Source organism: Nannobrachium achirus (genome assembly GCF_963921795.1).
Source record: "Nannobrachium achirus genome assembly, chromosome: 17".
Taxonomy (NCBI): domain Eukaryota; kingdom Metazoa; phylum Chordata; class Actinopteri; order Myctophiformes; family Myctophidae; genus Nannobrachium; species Nannobrachium achirus.
In genome coordinates, this window is record NC_137824.1 from 38,454,785 (window position 1) to 38,475,640 (window position 20,856).

The window sequence follows — 20,856 nt, forward strand, 5'->3', positions numbered from 1 at the left end:
ATGCTTGTGTAAAGTACTTAATCTAGTTCTGAGTTTTCTTGTTGAAGGAAGGAAGCTGTGTGCCACTGCCATCACAATATCCAGGGATTTATTTTAGGATGACAATTGACAAAACAACCCATAATGAATATAAAGATTGTCCCAAACGAGAACGTATTAAAGTCCATGCTCTACTCCTTTGTTCCAGACCAGTGTGTCTGCAGGTCAAGAGGAGTCAAGAGGAGTTCTCCAGCCAGGGCTGTTTCAGTTAATCAAGAACCTGAAGACCACCTTGAGCAGCAACCTGAAGACCACCTTGAGCAGCAACCTGAAGACCACCTTGAGCAGGAACTTGAAGACCACCTTGAGAAGGAACCTGAAGACCACCTTGAACAGGAACCTGAAGACCACCTTGAGCAGGAACTTGAAGACCACCTTGAGAAGGAACTTGAAGACCACCTTGAGAAGGAACCTGAAGACCACCTTGAGAAGGAACCTGAAGACCACCTTGAGAAGGAACCTGAAGACCACCTTGTGAAGGAACCTGAAGACCACCTTGAGAAGGAACCTGAAGACCACCCTGAGAAGGAACCTGAAGACCACATTAAACAGGAACCTGAAGACCACCCAGATCTCAGTAAGTTTCAAGTGCTCTCTCTCTATTCTGTTATAGATCCATCACCAGGGCTGAACGTGGGCCCATAATGAGGGTAACAACGTAATTTTTTTGGATGCCTAACGCGTCCAGCAACGTGATAACGATTACTCCCCGTGGAGTGCCGCGGCCCCGTTATCACGTCCAGGGATGCGTTAACTGCTTACCATGGTAAGCCTCGAATGAGAGAAAAAACGATTTCCCATGATTCCTAGCGGAAATGGTATTCCGTGGACATCTGGTTCTCATTGCTTTCTATACATAATCGCTGCAGAAACATGGATATAGGCCTACAGTATCTCCACTTCTTTTCCCATATCGCATGTTTGGTCAAAAGACCCTGTTTTCTATGGACCATAACTTACTCACAGATCCATCGTGGCTGTATTTTTGAGCGGTGGTCACACCGTCTCCTATGCGTGATTTTGTCTGTATGTGACTATGTATGTCTGTAACATTGTAGGAAGTGGCGCTGTTGAGTCACACACACACACACACACACACACACACACACACACACACACACACACACACACACACACCCACCCTGAAATGAACTGCTACGCACACATGGCCACGCACACACACACATGCACACACACACACACACACACACACACACACACACACATGCCTCTCACACAGGGTATAGATTAACAAAATGAACTGCTCGCATCCACCACTCACTTCAAACTTTTTGATTTTTCTTCTCTGCCGGAAAGAAATGACTTTGAATGGCTGTGTATGAGAGAGGAGGGCACGCGGTGCATGCACGGCACCAACCAATCTGGTAAAAACAATAGTACGGTGGCAGTAAATCTACATTAGTTATGGCAAAACTATGGCAGCCCAAGCATTATAGACGGGGTGCAGTGATTTTTCCCCCACCCCTAAACATGATCATCAGGTATGATTATACTTGGAAGAAGATTAAAAAAAAAAAAAAAACATACAGCCAGTGTTAATTTTTTTATGTGGCCACACCCCCCTGTTCCTTAAATATGTATACACACAGTTGAATATAAATGATATAAATGTGTGAAGATACAACTCTGTGAATTGACAAATGAATTGCAATGCTCGTGTAAAGCACTTAATCTAGTTTTGAGTTTTCTTGTTGAAGGAATGAAGCTGTGTGCCATTACAATATCAATATGCCATTACAATATACAATATTATTAATACTAGTCCTGTGCCCGGGGGTCGGGTGTACACAGTATTTGAGTGCACAATTATATGAGGGATTGAATGTCCCTGAGGAGTCTCAGAAGTAATGTTGGAGAACCCAGACCGGTGCCCGTTGGGCAGAATAGTCACCATTGACGTCCAGTTGTGCAGTACCCGTTGTATCCGTCGTGGTCTGTCTGTGTCCCTTTCATGCCCATACATGCATTATCTCTCTGTCTGGCTCTCTTTTATGCCCATATATGGTGTTCCGTGTCCAGGCCAGTCTGTGATGTCATCTCCAAATCTGGGCACTGTAGTGATGTCTGTCATCTCCAAATGTGGTCACTTGTTTCATCATGTCAGACAGACATGTCAGACAGACATTATTTGGGCATTGTTTCAGCATGCGGCTGTTACCATGGTGGCGACACTGTTTAGTATCAGTGATGTCAGCATGCGGTCAGACGGCGGACGGACAGACAGACAGACATTCAGTAAATTAATAGTTAGATAAGGATTGTCCCAAACGAGAACTTATTAAAGTCCATGCTCTACTCCTTTGTTCCAGACCAGTGTGTGGAGTTCAGTCTGCAGGTGAAGAGGAGTTCTCCAGCCAGGACTGTTTCTATTGATCAAGAACCTGAAGACGACCCAGATCTCAGTAAGTTACAAGCTCTCTCCTCAACAAGCTAGCCACACAATGGTAAAAAGAGGAGGGTAAGATTTTAGGATGTCATTAAAGCGGTGTATTTCAATTGAGCCTTTTGACTCAGAGGCTTTCAGCTTTCAGAAAGATACCAAAAATACACAGGGAAGACATATTTGCATATATTATATATTACTAGAAGCTCGGCCGCGAGCGTCTAGTTGGGGACAGGACTACTCGTCCATTTTATGCCCATATATCGAGATCTCTGTATTGGAAGACCCTGATGTCAGACATCAGCTCCGCATACTGAGAGTTCGAACCTTTCGCTCCGGTTCCGGAAAAACGCGTATCGGGTGGGGTCGAGGCCGGGCACTGCACTCCCCGCTGTGTCGGGGAAGGCGTGTGGCGAATTTGAGGCCGGTGGGACGAACGGCCCCATTATACCTGTTGTCATAGGACCCGTTTTGACCATCTGTTTGCCTGCGTCCATTTTATGCCCATATATGGAGATATCTCTCTGTCAGTGTCCATTTTATGCCCATATATGGATATCTCTGTATCTGTCTGTCTGTGTCTCTTTTATGCCCATATATGGAGATCTCTGCCTTTCAGGCTGCCAATCGTCTAGTCGGGGACCGGCCTACTCAGGAACGATGTAAATAGGGAATGAATGCCCCACTTAACGCAAACCCCATTTATCTGTTTGCCTGTGTCCATTTATGCCCATATATGGAGATATATTTCTGTCTGCGTCCATTTTATGCCCATATATTGATATCTCTGTATCTGTCTGTCTTCATCTTGAGCAATAATACACACATTACGCAGCCTGCTTGCTTTGCCACCCGTGGGGAATGATGCCCCTCCGGTTGTTAGGCAATACCCTTCATACCCGTTGTTCGGTTATTGCCTCGCGGACATCAGTGCATACGGAGAGAATCCGAACCTTTTGCGCCGGTTCCGGAAAATCGCGTATCGGGTCGGGTCGAGGCCGGGACTGCACTCCTTGCTGCGGCGGGGAACACGCGTGCCGAATTTGAAGCCGGTGGGACGAACGGTTCTCGAGATACACGGATTACATACACACACACAAACACACACTCATAGAGATTTTTTGTTGACTCATGTGGTGTACGTGATGTCAGAGCCTTTTATGAAGTGATGTCACAATGAGTCAGCAATTGCGCCGGTTCCTCCGGAAGAGCCTGATGTCAACTATCAGCTCCGCATACGGAGATTCCGAAAGTTTCGCGCCCGTTCTGGAAAACCGCGTATCAGGTCGGGTCGAGGCCGGGCACTGCACTCCGCTCCGCAGCGGGGAACGCGCGTGCCGAATCTGAAGCCGATGCGACGAACGGCTCTCGAGATATGCGGATTACATACACACACACACACACACACACACACGCAGACTCACAGAGATTTGTCGCATTTATTGTAAGATAATCACACCTGTGGGTCTATTAGAGTAATATTTACTCCATTGACACAGAAAACGTACAAAACTATGGCACCACCTCTTAAATTAATTCTTACTTTTGCCCTCAAAATATTTGCCACACCATGATGTTGCACACCTACAAGCTCACAATGTGTCGCATATAAAACTTTCAAAAAATTAAGCTGCCAGCTCAAAAGACGTTCCCAGTGGACACGGCACATGAAGCTAAAAACTAAATCAAACATGTAATTTGGCTAAATACATTAACTCACTGACTGTCACATCCAGAGTTTCCTGAGATATTCCCGATATCTCTTGCTGCCACGCCAGAGGATCCTGAGATTTATTTTATTTAATTTCATTAAAAACAATCCAAAATTGTATCGCCGATGCAAGGTACGAAGATTGTGGCAGCGAACCTTGAGAGTCAATGAGTTAACATGCATGAATGACGCAAATGATTTTGGGCAGGATTTCTGTGATGCCCTATTGGCCAAATAAAGAAATTTACTAGTAATTTGCAGAGCGTTAACGCCTTAAAATACAGTAGGTTTATGAAGCACAGTTGGTTCTGTTTGTCAATTTTTTGTTTGTTTAACTTAAGTAACAGTATAAATCCTGTTTTAAAAATGACATATATATACTATATTCCAAAAATATAAAGTACCAAAGTAAAGTAGATGAAGAAATTGGGCTGGTCGTTCACTTGAAACTTTTAATCATTTCATTCAACATTGTAACTATGTTTTGTTTATTTTTATTTGCAGTGGAGGCCTACAGACAGGCCAGGACAGTTATCCAACTGCAGGGCGAGATGCAGCAGCTGAAGTCAGTAAAAGCTGAGCCCCAAATGGAAAACATCACGCCACCCAACCGGACAGGTGAACAGCTCAGCAAGGCAGGCGAGCAGCCCCAACAATTCCTTCTCCTGGGCAAACAGTGTCCAGACATCGACATCAGGCAATTCACAGAAAACGATTTTGTACGCCTTGCTAAAAAAAGCGATAATAATGCCGGCACCTTTGGCAAAATGATATTTCAGCATGCCATATCTGTACAGATGTACAGGAGATGGGTCCAGAACGCAAACTGGGATGGTTCCAGGGAGAAACACGAGCTCCCACACAACCTAAAACGGTTCATTCTTAGGAACGTTGCGAGGAAATTTCCTGGTGACCAGAAAGCAAATATAAAGGAAGTTGTTGGAAAGGTTAATGAGTACCTCCGCACAGAGAGGACAAGACACAGCATGACACAAAGGCTGGGCAACCAGTGTCCAGACATGGACATCAGGGACTTCACAGAAGACGATCTTGTACGCCTTGCCACAAAAAGCGATAATAATGCTGGCACCTTTGGCAAACTGATATTTCTGCATGCCATATCTGCAAAGACTTACAGGAGCTGGGTCCAGAACGCAAACTGGGATGGTTCCAGGGAGAAACTCGAGCTCCCACTGAACCTGAAACAGTTAATTCTTAGGCATGTCGAGAGGAAATTTCCTGGGGACCAGAAAGCAAATATAAAGGGAGTCATTGATAAAGTTAATGAGTACCTCCGCACAGAGAGGATTAAACACAGCAAGAAGTCCACTCCTAGGCTGCTGGGCAACCAGTGTCCTGACATTGACATCCGGGATTTAGCAGAAAACGATCTTGTACGCCTTGCCAGAAAGAGCCATAATAATGCTGGCATCTTTGGCAAAATGATATTTCAACATGCCATATCTGTACAGATGTATAGGAGATGGGTCCAGAACGCAAACTGGGATGGTTCCAGGGGGAAACTTGAGCTCCCACAGAACTTAAAACAGTTTATTCTTAAGCATGTTGAGAGGGAATATCCCGGGGACCAGAAAGCAAATATAAAGGGAGTTGTTGATAAAATTAACGAGTACCTCCGCACAGAGAGAATAAATCACAGCAAAAGGCATACTCTTAAGTAAGGGTTAGGGTTGGCTTGTGTTTTAGTGGCTACAGTACTATGCACCTTTCTTATGGGGGTGGGGGTGTATTTTAGTGGATACTAGTGCTTTTATGACTAGGTATTTTGTTGACTGGACGACTGGTTTAAAACCTATTATGTAATAATAATGCTTGGCATTTCGCCGCAGCTAGGTTGCCATGACAACAGGTAAACACAAACAAACGCACATGTTGAGAAGGAATGGAACCAAAATGACTGCATCTGCCGTCTCTCTCGTTGAACAAAGAACATAATAAATCCAGCTGTTGGTCAATAACAAGGCTGGGGTAATCGCTAGCCTCGCTACACAAACACTCCACCGTCTTTTTGTCCACATGATCTTCAGTGAGATACTTCCATATTATTATATACAGTATACAAACGAACGTCGAGCGGCCTGTTGTTTAGCTGGGCCCGCTCTCACCTGCTGTTGTGTTCGTTACAATGTTATATTTTTACACAACTGGATTCTGAAAAGTCCCGGAAAAGACGAGAACGCAACACTGACCCCTTCCCCCCGGGGTGAAGTTGGTTTCAGGGAGTTGCATAGTGTCCAACTTTGTGAATATCCAACCTGAAACCAACTTCACCACGGTCCCCTACAACACTGGTTCTCAGCATCTACAATATCCTGTGCTCAATTTATGTTTGTTTATTTATTTATCTAATAGAATCCCTTATGAGGTCCATCATTTAGTGTTAATGTAAAAATATACGTATATATTTTAGAGAACATTTATAAGCATCAAGATGGACACTACAGTACTCAGATTACTTATACAGTATGTGATGTTTATGATTTATTTATTTTGTTCTCCCATGCAAACCTTTTGTTACTTGAAGAAGATTCTGGACAGTATTTGCCATTGTTCCAATAATAATAAACATACATTTGCATAAAGCAAGTCTTGTCTATGTTGATAAGATTATTAAAAACCTCTGAAAAAGATGTGTTTAAGAAAAATTTTGGACAGATACAAATATGAGATTAATTTGCGATTAATCATGATTAATTATGGACAATCGATTAGTGTGGAGGTGAGGACACGCACCGCAGCATTCTGTAACTACACCAAATCCATGCTCAGAAAAGCAAAAGTGTTATTTTGGCTAATGTTTCCCCCAGAACATGGATGCTGGGGTTCAAGGGGTTAATAATATAATATGCTAAAACTCTACATAAATATATACAGTGGGATTATATCTTGGCATACCTGTTTTTTGTAGAAATAAGGCGAGGTGTGAGGTAGATGTCAACCCTACTCTGCAGTCAGAGCACAGCTTGAAGTTCCTAGACTGAAGATCAGCTTCAATGAAGAACATCTGAACATCTCTGCTGTACTGACACACACACACACACACACACACACACACACACACACACACACACACACACACACACACACACACACAAAAGGTGTACTGTTGGAAGCTATTTCCTAAATCACCACTAGAGTGCAGCATTACCCCATTGATACTATTGACTTAAGTATTTATTGGAAGTTTGCATTGGGAAAGGTACAGTTTCATGACAGTACAGTTCACTGGTACAAGGTCAACTAAAAGGAAACTCAGGTAAGCCTTGCGGCTCATTTGTATTGAAATCCTTTTCGTTAACTCATATAACATTGAATGACAGACAGATCACAGTACTATGCAGTAGATATCATCTGAAAAAAAGAAAAGAAAAAAAACAGTTGTAAGCAAAAAGAAAAGTATTTACAAAGAAGGCTCACTTTATTTTTGAAATCTGAACGTTTCTTTAGGTGCTGTGGCAAATTGGCTGTTCAAAACCAGGTTGGGGTAGAAGCATGACAGTCTCTGGTGCTGCCGTCTTTTGACCAAACTCTCCACTTGGACACAAGATGTGTCAAAATCAGGTCAAAACGTAATGTAATGGACAGATTGTCATGAAACGTGATCAACACATTCATGCTTCCTGGGAGATTAACCCTACTTAACCAAGTGTTCTAATGACCTTGATCTTCTAGCGCCACCAACAGGTCAAAATAACGTTTCACACAAGGTTGGGAATGGAACACAATTATTTTTGGTCAATATGATTATTTACTCCTTGAAACCAAATGTTGACAAACATGACTGGTTTTAGATTTTTTTTATATTTTTCTTGTTGACCAAATGGCTCTCCTTCCATCATCAGAACTAAACATCTCACTGTCTAAGATTGACTGCATGTGAAGAGGAACTCTCCACTGTCTCCAGACTCAGCCAGGGACATTTCTATTAAACAGGAGGAACCTGAAAATCACCAACACTTTAGTAAGTTTAACCACTTGAACCCTAGCATTGCTATGCAGGGGGAACATGTTCTGAAAATAGTGGATCTACAAGCTCTCAAAATCTTGAGTATCATGTTTTAATATTGTTTCATAATTTCATGATTGAAATTAAATATTTGCTGTGACAACATTTTAGTTTAAAAATCAACCTAAAACGTGGTGTGGCGTTGATTCAGTCGGTGCCAACTAAGCGCCCGTTTTTTATCTACAGTATGATTTGTAGGCTACATTGTCAGGCTGATTTCATTATGTGCAAAATGCTCTCACATAATCAGTGGGTGGAAAACTCAGTTCAACTGAAGTTTTCATGGAGGACATGATGACAGATGACAAGATGACAGATGACAGATGATACTCTGGACAGTTTCTGACCGAGAGAAGAGAACATGCCAGAAACACATCACAAAACCAATCCACGTGGATATACGTAAGATCTATAATTAGGGTCTACTGTATGTAAGCATATCTGTCTGTCCCTCCCTCTATCGATCTTAGAGGAAAGGAAATAAATAAATAGACTGTGACTCAAAGCGCTGACTCTGTTGAACCTGCCAACGGTAATGGCTTCTGTTGTCTCTCCAGTTGTTTACAGAGGAAATCACAAAGCAGGCGTTTCCTTTTCTGCCTTCTGTCAGAGATGGAAGCTGATGGAAGGAGTGTTAATACTGACAGGCTGGATGAGACGGTTTCTTTTTATAACACTGCCTGCCGTTCTTTAAACCCCAAGCACCTTCCAATCGCTCCACTTCAGAGATAGCATAATGGATGTGGGAATGCACCTGTATAGAGATGGTGACCCCAGACAACAACAGTTTGACATCCTGGCAGAAATGTTGCAAGGGGACACCCTAGTAATCACACTTCGACTGGACACAGGCAGGAACTCAGCCTCATTATTACACCTATAGGAGGAGGTCTGGACAATAATTTGTCGATTTCCCTGCTGTATACTATAGTCCTGACACTGACAGACCTGGACTATGCAGATAACATCTGCCTGCTATCTGAACATAGCCAAATTCCAATAGCCCAACTTCCACACTCGCTCACTCCACTCGAGCATTAGTCTGGAGGAATCAAGCAGGTTGGACTGAAGGCCACGTTCCAACTCCTCACATTCTTGCCTTCTTGCTCACTGCTCCTGGGTGTCATTATGTTGTATAAATATATATCTATATATTATTAAATACAGTCTATTTCTTATAGCTGTTTGACATGCAGGTTGTACACTCGCTGTTTGACGCTGCAAACTGATAGGGAACCTCACTCGCTCTCCTGTCTCTGCTCTACTAAATGCAAATTTAAATTTTAACGATTTCCGGGTTAAGCTGGAGGTCTGAAGTGAGACGAGATTTGGGCATTGGAATTTGGCTCATGTGGAGTGGGCAGAGCTCTTGAGCAGAGTGGAGACAGCGTGCCAAGCTTAGTCTTGGGCTAAATGCCAAGAAAGGTTATCATCTATAACATCCTCTCAGACCATCCACCACTAATGTCAACAGAAGGCACTGCACTAACAAAAGACTGCAGAGAGTCCATTCTTCTAAAGCTGGTACCCCGAAGCCTGCCATGCATATAAGTCCCTGGAAGGGACAGCAAATTAAATAATATTAAAACATATATAAAACTTGCAACATAGCACAGGCTAAACAGACAGACACTGTTTTTCATTAATGACGTAGAAACGGGCTGTTGAGCCACACCACCTGTTACGAGCGTTAAAGGACCTACACCATGAATTTTCACTTTTTCTATTTTAAAACCTTTTTCTGGGGTCCCACTGGCACCTTCTATCCTCACAAAGTCCTATTTCTGACCATTGTGTCTTTCTCTGTTTTTGGGAAGGCAGAGTTGAAAAGCTTTCCACGGGTTCTCAGAACAGTGCTGTTCTGAGAGTTGATCCGCGTGACGTCACACGGATTCCCCCCCCCCCCCCCCCCCCCCGCCCTTCGGATAAAAACCAGAGCTACTGTTGTAAACCCAGCCCCTCATTTGTTTCTAATTTGCTTAGCCTCCACCTCCATCTGCAGCTGGCTTACTGTTCTGGGGCTGCTCACTCAGTGCTCTCTCACTCTGCCTCCCTGTATAGTAGACAGAGTAATTTCCTTCTTTTATTCTATCAACATTTTTGCTATCAACATGTCCAAGGAGAAGTCTAACGTTCTTGGATCGCACTATATATGTGACGTTATAGACTGCGAAGACCCAAGCTTCGTCCCTTCTATCAAGGAAACAAAAGACTATTTTTAATGGCGATGGTCCTGTCTGTGGCTGTGAAGAAAAGCCCAGATCAAGCTTGGCTTTGCCTTTGCCACAAACCACAAACCAGCCCCGGCCCGCGCCGTTCCCCCGTTGCCCAGGTCTCTCTCCCCGGGCAGGGAGCAGACGGTGTCCCCGCTGCCCATGGAGCCTCCCTCCTCCCCGGCCGCTCCGAGTCCCAGCGCCGCTAAGCGGCCGCCGCTGGCCTCCTCCTCCTCCTGCTGCTCCCCGGCCCGCAGGGGGTCCATGCCGGTCGGACCCCCTTCCCTCCTCCTCCGTGTCCGTGATAGACCGCCTCTCCTATCGCTGTCCCACCCCCGGTTTTCCCCTCCCTGTCCCCGGCTTGAGAGAGCTTCACAGCCCGCCTCTTCTGTCACTGTCCGCGGCTAGAGTGAGCTAAAACACCCCGGTCCTCCCTTCACTATCCCCGGCTATAGAGAGCTTAAACACGCCGCCTCTTCTATCACTGTCCCCGGCTAGAAAGAGCTCCACACCCCGCCTCTCCTCTCACTATCCCCGGCTACACGGGGCCGCTGCTGCCTGCTGCGCTGCAGATGAAAACGCTCCAACCAGGAGGAAGAGGAGCGGGTCGAGCGACCAGACCGAGCGTAGGTGCCCGACGTAGGTGCACCGTCTCGGGCTGCGCTCGCGGGCCGCTCGCGGGGCGCCCCGCGATCCCCGGAGCTCGCGTGGCGAGCGAGCCGGGCTCGCGGGGCGAGCGAGCCCCGGAGCTCGCGGGGCGAGCGAGCCGGGCTCCCGGGCTCGCTCGCCCTGCGAGCGCCGGGGCTCGCTCGCCCCGCGAGCCGTCAAAAAGTTTGGGAACCACTGTTCTATACTAGGCTATGATGTCCTTGGTTCATTATCGCCAAAATAAACATTGTTCTACCGTGAGTGATACGTAGTATGCAGTGAAGAAAAGAATATAGCCTGGTTTATGGGCTGTTATATTTCATACATTTTTATACATTATACATAAATACAATGCGGTTGGGGTTGATTGTCTAATGTAGATTAACGTTCTCTAATGTCTGGTCTAGCAACGGTCGCCCTGTGTCATTTGACAGTAGGCTTATATCATACAACATAGGCCTACAGTAGGCTATAATCAGAGCTGCAACATTATCCTATTTTTGTATTGGCCCAATATTAACATTATTTGTTTTGTCAACGTTGGAGAGGAGAGGAGGGGAGGGGGGAGGGCGAGGGTGGAAAAACCCCACTAGATGTGCCCCTGAGCAAACAAAGGCCGTTTTGGTATTGCAGCTGGAGAGCCTCATTATAGTAGAGCTAGAAGAAACTATAAGGAATGGTCAGAGTGTTTGTTGGGGGTTAAGACCTGTCTAAGACTCAATTTTGAGCATATATTTATACAAAAAATATGGTTTTAAAAGCATGGTGTAGGCCCTTTAGCAGACTTAGTCCACAACAGGAGGACATATTTGAATGTGAAATCGTTAATTAGTCCAATGGGATGCATAGAATTATATTTGTCCATCCAAAATATTTCCTGCCTGGTGGGCATTTGTTGAAGGTTACCACCACAGAGAAAAGTGAGTTGTTTGATTGCTCGGAATCTCAGAGGACGCAGGACCATGTTTGGCTTCAAGATAGTGTGGCCGTCTAGAACAGTCGAGGTTTTGTCTGTCCATACTGTATGTATGCTGAAGTATTTATCAGAGCCCGACCGATGCCATCTTTTTTGATCTCTCCGATACATCGGAGAGATAATGACCGATACCGACATCGGGGTCCAAAAACGGTTTGACCGATATATCGGTCGGGCTCTAGTATTTACAAACGTTGCTATTTCACAAGCAGACTGGTGCAGTTTCACCTTTGAACACTGAACTCAAATGTCCTCCTTTTTTTCTTTCAGCCCCAATGGTGAGAGCATTGATTGAATACTTTACAAATAGTTTGCAAATAGTACAGTGGTACGTTAATGGTGCTAAAGGGGCAACGCAAAAAAGCCTTAAGGGCTTGTTTCCATTGTGGTCCTAGCATAACATTCTAGGACAGTGGTTCTCAACCTTTTCAGGCCGCGACCCCCAAAATAAACATATTTTAACTGGGGACCCCCCTACGAGCACTAAGAGTTGAGGCATTATATTTTGTATATAAAACGGTTCTATTGAAAATAGCACAACGTGAGGCGTTGTGAGCATGTAGATCAGCTATTTTCAAATTTCTGCCTCTAATATTTGACAGTTTGGCCAATGTTTAATTTGTCATTTTAGAGGTATTAAAAAGTCCTTAAACTACCCTCAATACACTTTAACTTTATGTTGGTTTGTTTACTGTTGAGTGAGAAAAGAATGTTGCACTATAAGTTAATTAAGTTAATCATCTGGGGACCACCCAAAATAATTTGGGGACCCCCCTGGGCGTCCCGACCCACAGGTTGAGAACCACTGCTCTAGGATAGGGGAGCAATGTCAGGAAATAAGCGCAGGAAATAGTAGACAGCTCTTTTTTAAATCAAAGCTGCTGCCATCCGGGGCAGCCATTGTGAATGAGTCACGGTGATACAGTGTTGTTGGCCTGCAGTACTGGTCAGTACATTAGAGCCACCTGGTATGACATCCATGAAGTCTATGTGTTGACACTCACTCCCCTAATTGGCTTATTAGGCCTGACTGGCTTCCAGGACCTACTGCTGTTTCCCTCTCCCATCTGCTCCGGTCAGCCTCTCACCTCAACAACAGCAATGCTTCCCCTTGTTTGACATCTCTGACTAATGAGCCGCACGGAGCGCTTAATTTAATCACAATTACAACGAAAGCACTGTGAATATGATTGGTGCAAAGATAGGTGGAAAACCTGTTGAGCTCGGTGTCCAACGAACCAAAATCGATGCATTTGATTTAAACTGCAGAATCGGTCTGTTGTCAGGAGCTGTGATCTGCTATTCACAACCTGCTTGGACACTTACCGCATCAACAAACTATACTATTAAAAACTGGCCAAACATTGGCCAAATTGTCAAATAACATAAGAAAGAGGAAAACATTTTGAAAAGGGCAGAGTTCTTTTCAAAAGATGCACAGATAATTAAACATTTGTAACACCTTTATTAAAATGGTTAAATTATTTATTGCCTGAAGGAATTCCTTTGAATTTATTTTTCTACCTTATTGCTGTCTCCCTACTGCCTTATGTAGCCTTATTACTGACTCCCTACTCTGCCTACTGCCTTATGCTGCCTTATTACTATCTCCCCATTGCCTTATAGCCTTTTACTGACAACCACCTACCGTATTTGGTATCCTAACCCTGTTGCCTTATTACTAACTCCCTTCCGCCTTATGCTGCCTTATGCTTCCGTATTTCTAAATCCCCACTGCCTTACAGTATGTAGCCTTAATATTAACTCCCCACTGCCTTACAGTATGTAGCCTTAATATTAACTCCCCACTGCCTTACAGTATGTAGCCTTAACTCATACAGTGCCATCCGGCCACAAGGGGTGCTAGAGTGCCAGAAATTTCTCCATAGACCTTCTTTATAGCTTTCGTCGACCCTCTCCCAACTGGCTCGTGTTTTCACTCCAGTCAATGCTATGGGTGTCGAGAGGAGGAAGCTAGCTGACACGTAGCCAAAATGCTAACCCATTTAGAAGCCCGATCTAAAGCTATTTCAGCCGCAAAAAACGTTCTCTTTGGGTCTGGGGACACAATCCGGAGAAAATCCTGTCTAAAGATGTGATTTATTATTGGAGTGGGCGGCGCGATGCGGCCGTTAGCGCGAATACGGCCCGTGGATGGCCGAGTCTAAGTCCCGGCCAAGGATGGACGTCTAGACCGGGGCTTCGTTGAGGCCTCCGATAAAATAATTCATGTAAGCAATTTACCCCGAGTGAGAGGACATTATGCTCTCATAATGTCCTGTGTGAGGGTGTTATCGGACGAGGCGCAGCCGAGTCCGATAACACCTCACACAGGACATTATGAGAGCATAATGTCCGACCCCGAGTGGTAAATAGCTTTTCTACCACATCTACCATATACACGAAAGAAAACACAGTTGTAACTTGCAAAGTTCTTCCTGGAAGCAAGTCCTCACACAACTGCGGCGGTTGTTCTGCCATAACCTCCGGAATTTAGCCAATCAGAATCCAGTATTTGAACACGTGACCGCAATATGTGGTAGAATTTATTAAATATCCCGGACATGTTCGGGATAGGCACCCTGGAATACGTCGCGCCGCCTACAATGAACATTCGGTGAACATTGGGGGGGGTCTAAACTTTATTTTAAACCATTTTCAATGGAATAAATCGTCGGAGCATCTAGCGTCTCTCGTTGGTGAGCGCTGGGCGAGCCGGGACCACCCACGTTGCTCCAAGCAGCTCGGGGTAAGTAAAATAGCAAATAAAAAATTGTTTTTGATCCCGAATATCCCGAACATGTTCGGGATAGGCACTTAAAGGGTTAATATTAACTTATTCAGCCTTATTACTGACTCCCTTCTATGATCTAGCTGCTAGCAAATGTATATTCAACAGAATCATTGTTTCTGATCTGATCCAAGGACCAGCCGTACATTTGTTTCTGGAGACAGAGGGGTTCACCAACAATGCGGCTGAGGTGAGATTAAAACATGAAAGCATGATCACATATGCTTGACTAACTATCATTGTCTATTTATCTATCATGGGGGAGTAAGAATATAAATTAGATAGCCTGCCCTCTATGAACTGCTGAAGTTTCCATTCCAAGTTATTCCCCCCAAAAGGCCTTCACAAAGTACAAAAGAGTTTCCATTCCAAGTTATTCCCCCCAAAAGGCCTTCACAAAGTACAAAAGATAGTTGGTGCTAGATAATACATTCAAATCTACATAAAAATCTGAGTGTGGAAGATTTTCTTTTATACTGCTGCTAGCACACATGCTGCTTATAAAAACGTGCTTCTAGTAAACAACAACCTGCTGCTAATAACCAGCAACCTGCTGCTCCTCATCCCTGACAGAACTTAATTTGCATTAAAAACAAACGACATAAAGACACTATACGTACAGAAAGAACACCCATAAAAAGAAACATCAGCTATTAAAAGAGACATAGCCGTGTTTCCAAAAGGTAGATATCTTGTAACAGTTACTTGAGGCGAGGATTAGACTGTGGCATGATAATAGAATTTTGAGACTCATTCTGTCAACACATACATTTGTACATCAACATTCTAAAAAGGGCATGAAAAGTGTTGACTGAGAGAAATACAACAATGTGCCAACACAGCAGCAAGATTTGTGAACTGTTGCGATAAAGTAAAGCTAGAGAATGGAATACAAACCATTGAGTGACATCTAGACCTACATATAAACAAAGTTGCTACCTTTAAGTTGCTACCTTTAAATATGAGGCTTTTTTTGTATACTATTTAAATCGTATTGAGAAAAAATGTGACATATCTCGGTTTATACAATGTTGTACCCTCTCCAACTGTATATAGCCTGCGTTCCCCAATTTCAACAGTTTTTATTATGTTATTGTTGACACTTACTTTACAATAAAGCTCCTTTGAATTTAATTGAATCCCATATAGTAGAGCAAACACTCGCACTGCACCACCTTCACATCAAATGAACATGAGTAAAGATTTCTCCCCAGCATGCTTGAGCATAATAAGCGCTGCCCATATAGCGCTGCCCATATAGATAATCATCATCAGTCAGTTGGTCAGTTCTAAAGTGATACTTATGCCTATACCGACAACACTTGACCTGACAGATAACAAAGATGAGATCCTCAGTTCGTGCGTGCGTGCGTGCGTGCTTGCGCGCGTGCGTGCGTGCGTGCGCGCGTGCGTGCAATAAAAAAAGAAACAGAGAATACAAGATGTAACATGAAATATAGCAGTGAAACTAAAGGTCTGTTTGTTGGATAATCAAGGTAAAGAGGGTGAGAATAGGAGCAAACGTCTAGGTTCTCAATAACTCTAATAATAACTTTTCTCTCTCTCTCTTTCTCTCTCTCTCTCTCTATCTCTCTCTCTCTGTTGTGTGAAACTCACTCAACAGTAAAGCAAAAAGCAACAGTACCAGTCAGACGTGACATGCTGTTGAACCCTGGGCTTTACAAAGTATTTGTGTATCTGTGTGCTGGATTCAAGGGGATAAAAGCAAAAGGGGTGGGTGGTTATTGTGTGATTGTTCGGCTTTTGAGAGCAATCTCAAGGCGAAACAGGACGCGTTTGGGGTGCTCTGCTTTGTTTGTGTGCTAGCACAAGCCATAACAGAAGAACCGCTGCTCACTCTGTTGGAACAGAAGACTGTTGTTCCATCTCTGGTGTACTGTTAAAACATCATCCTGCGCTGTCCATGACTTAGTACAATAACAAAGATGATCGAATAAACCAGTGTTTCTCAAACTTTCAGATTTCAAAGTCTCCCCTTAACTCTGACAGTGTACAAATGTAACCAAATGACAAAAGACTGTTCAGCCACTCTTTAGTCAAGTGGTAGCGTACACGCCATCGGATACATACAGTAGGTCCCAGGAGCGCACAATACCTCGCTCATAATAGCAAGATGGTAATTATTCATGCCTCCATCTCGTTATTCGCAAGGCGGAATCTCCGTAAGAACTGCTTTTTTAAATGCCATTAAAATAGGGCCCTCTAGGTTTAAAGGTGTGTGTGTGTGCGTGTGTGTGTGCGTGCGTGTGCGCGGTTGTTTGGCAGCAAGAATCTCTGTTGCTGGCTCTAGTTGACATTGGATTTAGCTTTATTGCCACTCTTTTCACACACTGCTGGAGGTCATGTGTTCAGTAAATGGAATTTGTCCCTGTGCATCGATGCCAATCTGTCAGTAATTAACAATTCTCTTACAGAATTGTACTGTATTGGCCTACTGGCTAAAACAGTTTAACCAGTCTGTAGCTCTTTGACCTGACTTCAATACTGAACATCTTATTATTATTAACTACATATCTCTGTGCCCAGACATGAGATTGAGAGGTTTTGTCTCTGAAGCTACTGTAGAAGCCAGCCTTCCAGGCTTATGATTGAATCCTAGCAGAGCCATCTCTTCGGTGTCCCCCGGTCTTAATGTCTTCTTTGCTACTAATCCAGGCTCGACACAGAAGAGATACAAAAGGAGGTGGTCAGCCATTTCTCCTTTTGAAGGACGCTACATAGAGCGGAGCTATAGGGCACTAAATTGGATTTTGCAGAAGGTTGAAGTTAGATTACTTCACACTACAGTTCAGCTTCAATTGAAGCCTCTGGCTCTGTTTCTGAAAGGAAAAGCTACATTCAAGAGGACTGGTTTCATGTTCAATCTTTCTTAAAATAATAGATAATAATATGGCTCTTTTCATCTGATGTTCAATGCATGATTTCTTTTTAAATTCTTTGATTCTATGGATTCAAGGATATAATTAACTCCACATTTACTTTTGCTTGATTTTCTTTCATTTTCTCCTTGAGCTCCCTGTTGGAAAATGAATTTCACCCACTTCTTGTAAACCTGTAAATCTGTTTATGACCAGTGGTGTAAAGTAACTGAGCACATTTACTCAAGTGCTGTACTTGAGTACAATTATGAGGTACTTTTACTTTACTGAAGTATTTCTAATTTTCAGTACTTTTACTTCTACTCCACTACATCTCAGAGGCAAATATTGTACTTTTACTCAACTACAATTATTTGAAAACTTGAGTTACTAGTTACTTTGCAGGTATAAAATATAATATTATAAAACATCCATTAACCACTTTAGCCCTGTTTTATAGCATGGCTATTTGAAAATAGCCGATCTACAAGCTCACAACGCGTCACAATGCGTGAATAATGTGAGTACTTTTTCCACCACTGAACAGAACAGCACTTAATTGGCTTGGATATTTTACTCACAAGCCTCAAGGCCATGCCTCCCATGTTGCAACAAAACATTGTTGTTTATTCTCTTCCCGGTCCTAGTAGATATAAAGACATAGTGACAGAGTGTAAAATTGCCAAATTAATTCTTAAATGTTTTCTTTGCATTTGGTTCAGTCAGACCAGCTGCTGTGGGAGCAGTTGAGACGTTTTAATTCCCCCCCTGTTGGTCTGTTTATTCGTTTATGTTTAAAGGTTTGCGTTTTATTAGTAGTATTAAACAAATGCATATGGAAGGTTGTCTTCTCGCTATATATTTAATAATCTAATCAAAGTGATGCTGTTGGACCAGAGAACAAAGAGAAGCTGAGCTCAGATGAAACTCGGCTTCTTTCAGGAGTAATATCTGAACACACACAATGTAATCTACCTGAGATCTGATGTAGTACTTCCTCCTCATCCCCTTTCTGCTTATATCCTGTGCTGCAAAAACAAGTTTAATAAACACGCCTTGATTATTTATTTTAATTATATTTATTGAGTTATTGTATCGTTATTTTTATTGTCGTTTAAAAATAGAATACACGCTGTGACAACCCCCCAACACTCTCTCTCTCTCTCTCTTTCTCTCACATGCACGTGCACACTCATGCACTGGCGTGCACTTAACTGTATCAGATGATGTTCGATTTTTTTCTTTTTCATTTTCAATTGAAGTTCAGTTTCAATCTAAGCTCTTATTGTGAATGTGTGAGTGAAAGGTGAGGTCCCCAGTACACCAGCATTACGAGCAAGTTTCAACCAATGCTAATCAGTATTGGAGGCACAGAGCTCAGGCAATGTTTGTGTGATCTTAAAAGGTCAGATAAGGATGAGCACTGTTGCTGTTGAATAGGAAGAGACAACAACAAACCACCCGGTTCTCATGTTCCCATACCTCCCACTCCCCTCGCTCCTGGGAATCCCAGTCGAATCCGCATACATTTCTTTGCCATTTTGCATGTACGTACAAGTCAGGTTCGCTACACTGGATCGAAGGGATTACAGGGACCCAGCGAAAGCCTTCAGTGAGTAGAGTGTGATAAGAACTGCCTCCAACTGAAAATGTTTCTCGTCGTTGTCGGGTGGAAACCTTGTATGTCCAAAACCGTTTGTTTTGTATTTATAATTTAAAAAATGATTTAAAGTATTGAAAATATCCCATCTACAAGCACACAACGCCTCGCATCATGAGGCGTTGTGTGCTTGTAGATTGTCTATCTTTGTGCAACACTCTTGTATGATGAAGCAGGGCTTTTCGAAAAAACATACAAATTTGAAACTTGGAGATACAAGTTTTCTTATGCTACTAGGGTGCAACATGACTGACAAGGATGCTACTGTAAGTGTCTGGACAAGCTGGTGAGGAAGGCTGGCTTAGCGCTAAGGCAGGAGGCTAGACTCACTGGAGAGACTGTTGTGGAGTAATGCACATGGAACAAGGTGCAGGCTTCACAACATCCTGTCAGGCCAGAGAGGCAGCACATCAGACCACCTATCTATCTGCACTGCAAGAATGAGCAGCTCATGAGATCCATGGTCCAGACAGCCATTAGGCTTTGTAAAAACCTTAGCCCATCGCAATTAAGAGCTCATGAACTGGACTTTAGCTACACTGCCCACTGAACTCAGACTGGACTGCAATAAGAACAAGGATTATTCCATGTTTCCATGGATTATTCCATGTTTCACAAGTTATTACTTTATTTTTATTTTTTAAGTTCATTCAATATTCAATATATAGAGTAACACTTTATAAAGTAAACCCTAAAATTCCATTGAATTCAATGGATGAATTGTGCAAGCTTGAGGGAGAGAGGGCGAGCTTCGAAGAGCGGCCGCCTTTTTCTGCTTTGGGCCGGCCGCGCCACTTGGCAATCAGGATTGGTCAAGCTTCACGTGACATGTGACATCACGTATAGGCTATAAATAGGCATAGCTATTATAGGCATAGCCTATTTATAGGCTATACGGTATAGCCTATACATAGGCAACTACACTTGCAATAAAAGTCACATAGATGACAACAGTAAATCCAAAGATGCTTTGTCCGGGCTCTGAAGTGTGGCCTACATCTAGTCTTCATCTTGGCAAAACACGCTCAATGTTTTTTGTACGCCGAGGGTCACGTTGGCCAAGCATCGCGGGACGCTTAATGAAATGAACTCAAGTCAAAATGTCCACGTCAAGGTTTCAATAGTTGGTTTTGTGACAGCGAGAGCAGGGGTGCACCCACTGAGGAATGTGTGTTATTCGCCATCTACTGGGGCGGAAACCTGTCTCCCTCAAACCTTGCCGTCTGTGGCATGCTGATAACATTGACATGTCCTCTTCTTTCTGATTGGCTCTCACAGAGTAAGGCTGGATGTCACACAACAGGAGAGACGGGGGAAGTAGACTGCAGGGAAGAAGGGACAGAGGAGAGGACAGGAAGACATTGACGGGTGAAAAGAAAGGCTGACCTTCGCTCATTATAAGAGCGGCCTTCCATAATCGATGAGCTCTGAGAACCTCCAGCCGGCTGGACTGTGACCTGCTTCTAACATGAAGGCTTTGAAGGTCAGTAAAACACTCATGCATCATC

General features: G+C 43.5%; 1 protein-coding gene across 1 annotated transcript in view; it reads left to right on the top strand.

Moving 5' to 3' along the window:
- Nucleotides 1-20,856, top strand: part of LOC308302467 (uncharacterized protein) — a gene marked incomplete at both ends in the record, with an annotated part of 45,027 nt that overhangs the window by 3,290 nt on the left and 20,881 nt on the right. The window contains 3 exons of the mRNA XM_080746722.1: nt 188-616; nt 2,370-2,462; nt 4,659-5,548. Coding sequence (XP_080602848.1) covers nt 188-616; nt 2,370-2,462; nt 4,659-5,548 — 1,412 coding nt within the window. The remainder of the gene's footprint in view (nt 1-187; nt 617-2,369; nt 2,463-4,658; nt 5,549-20,856) is intronic.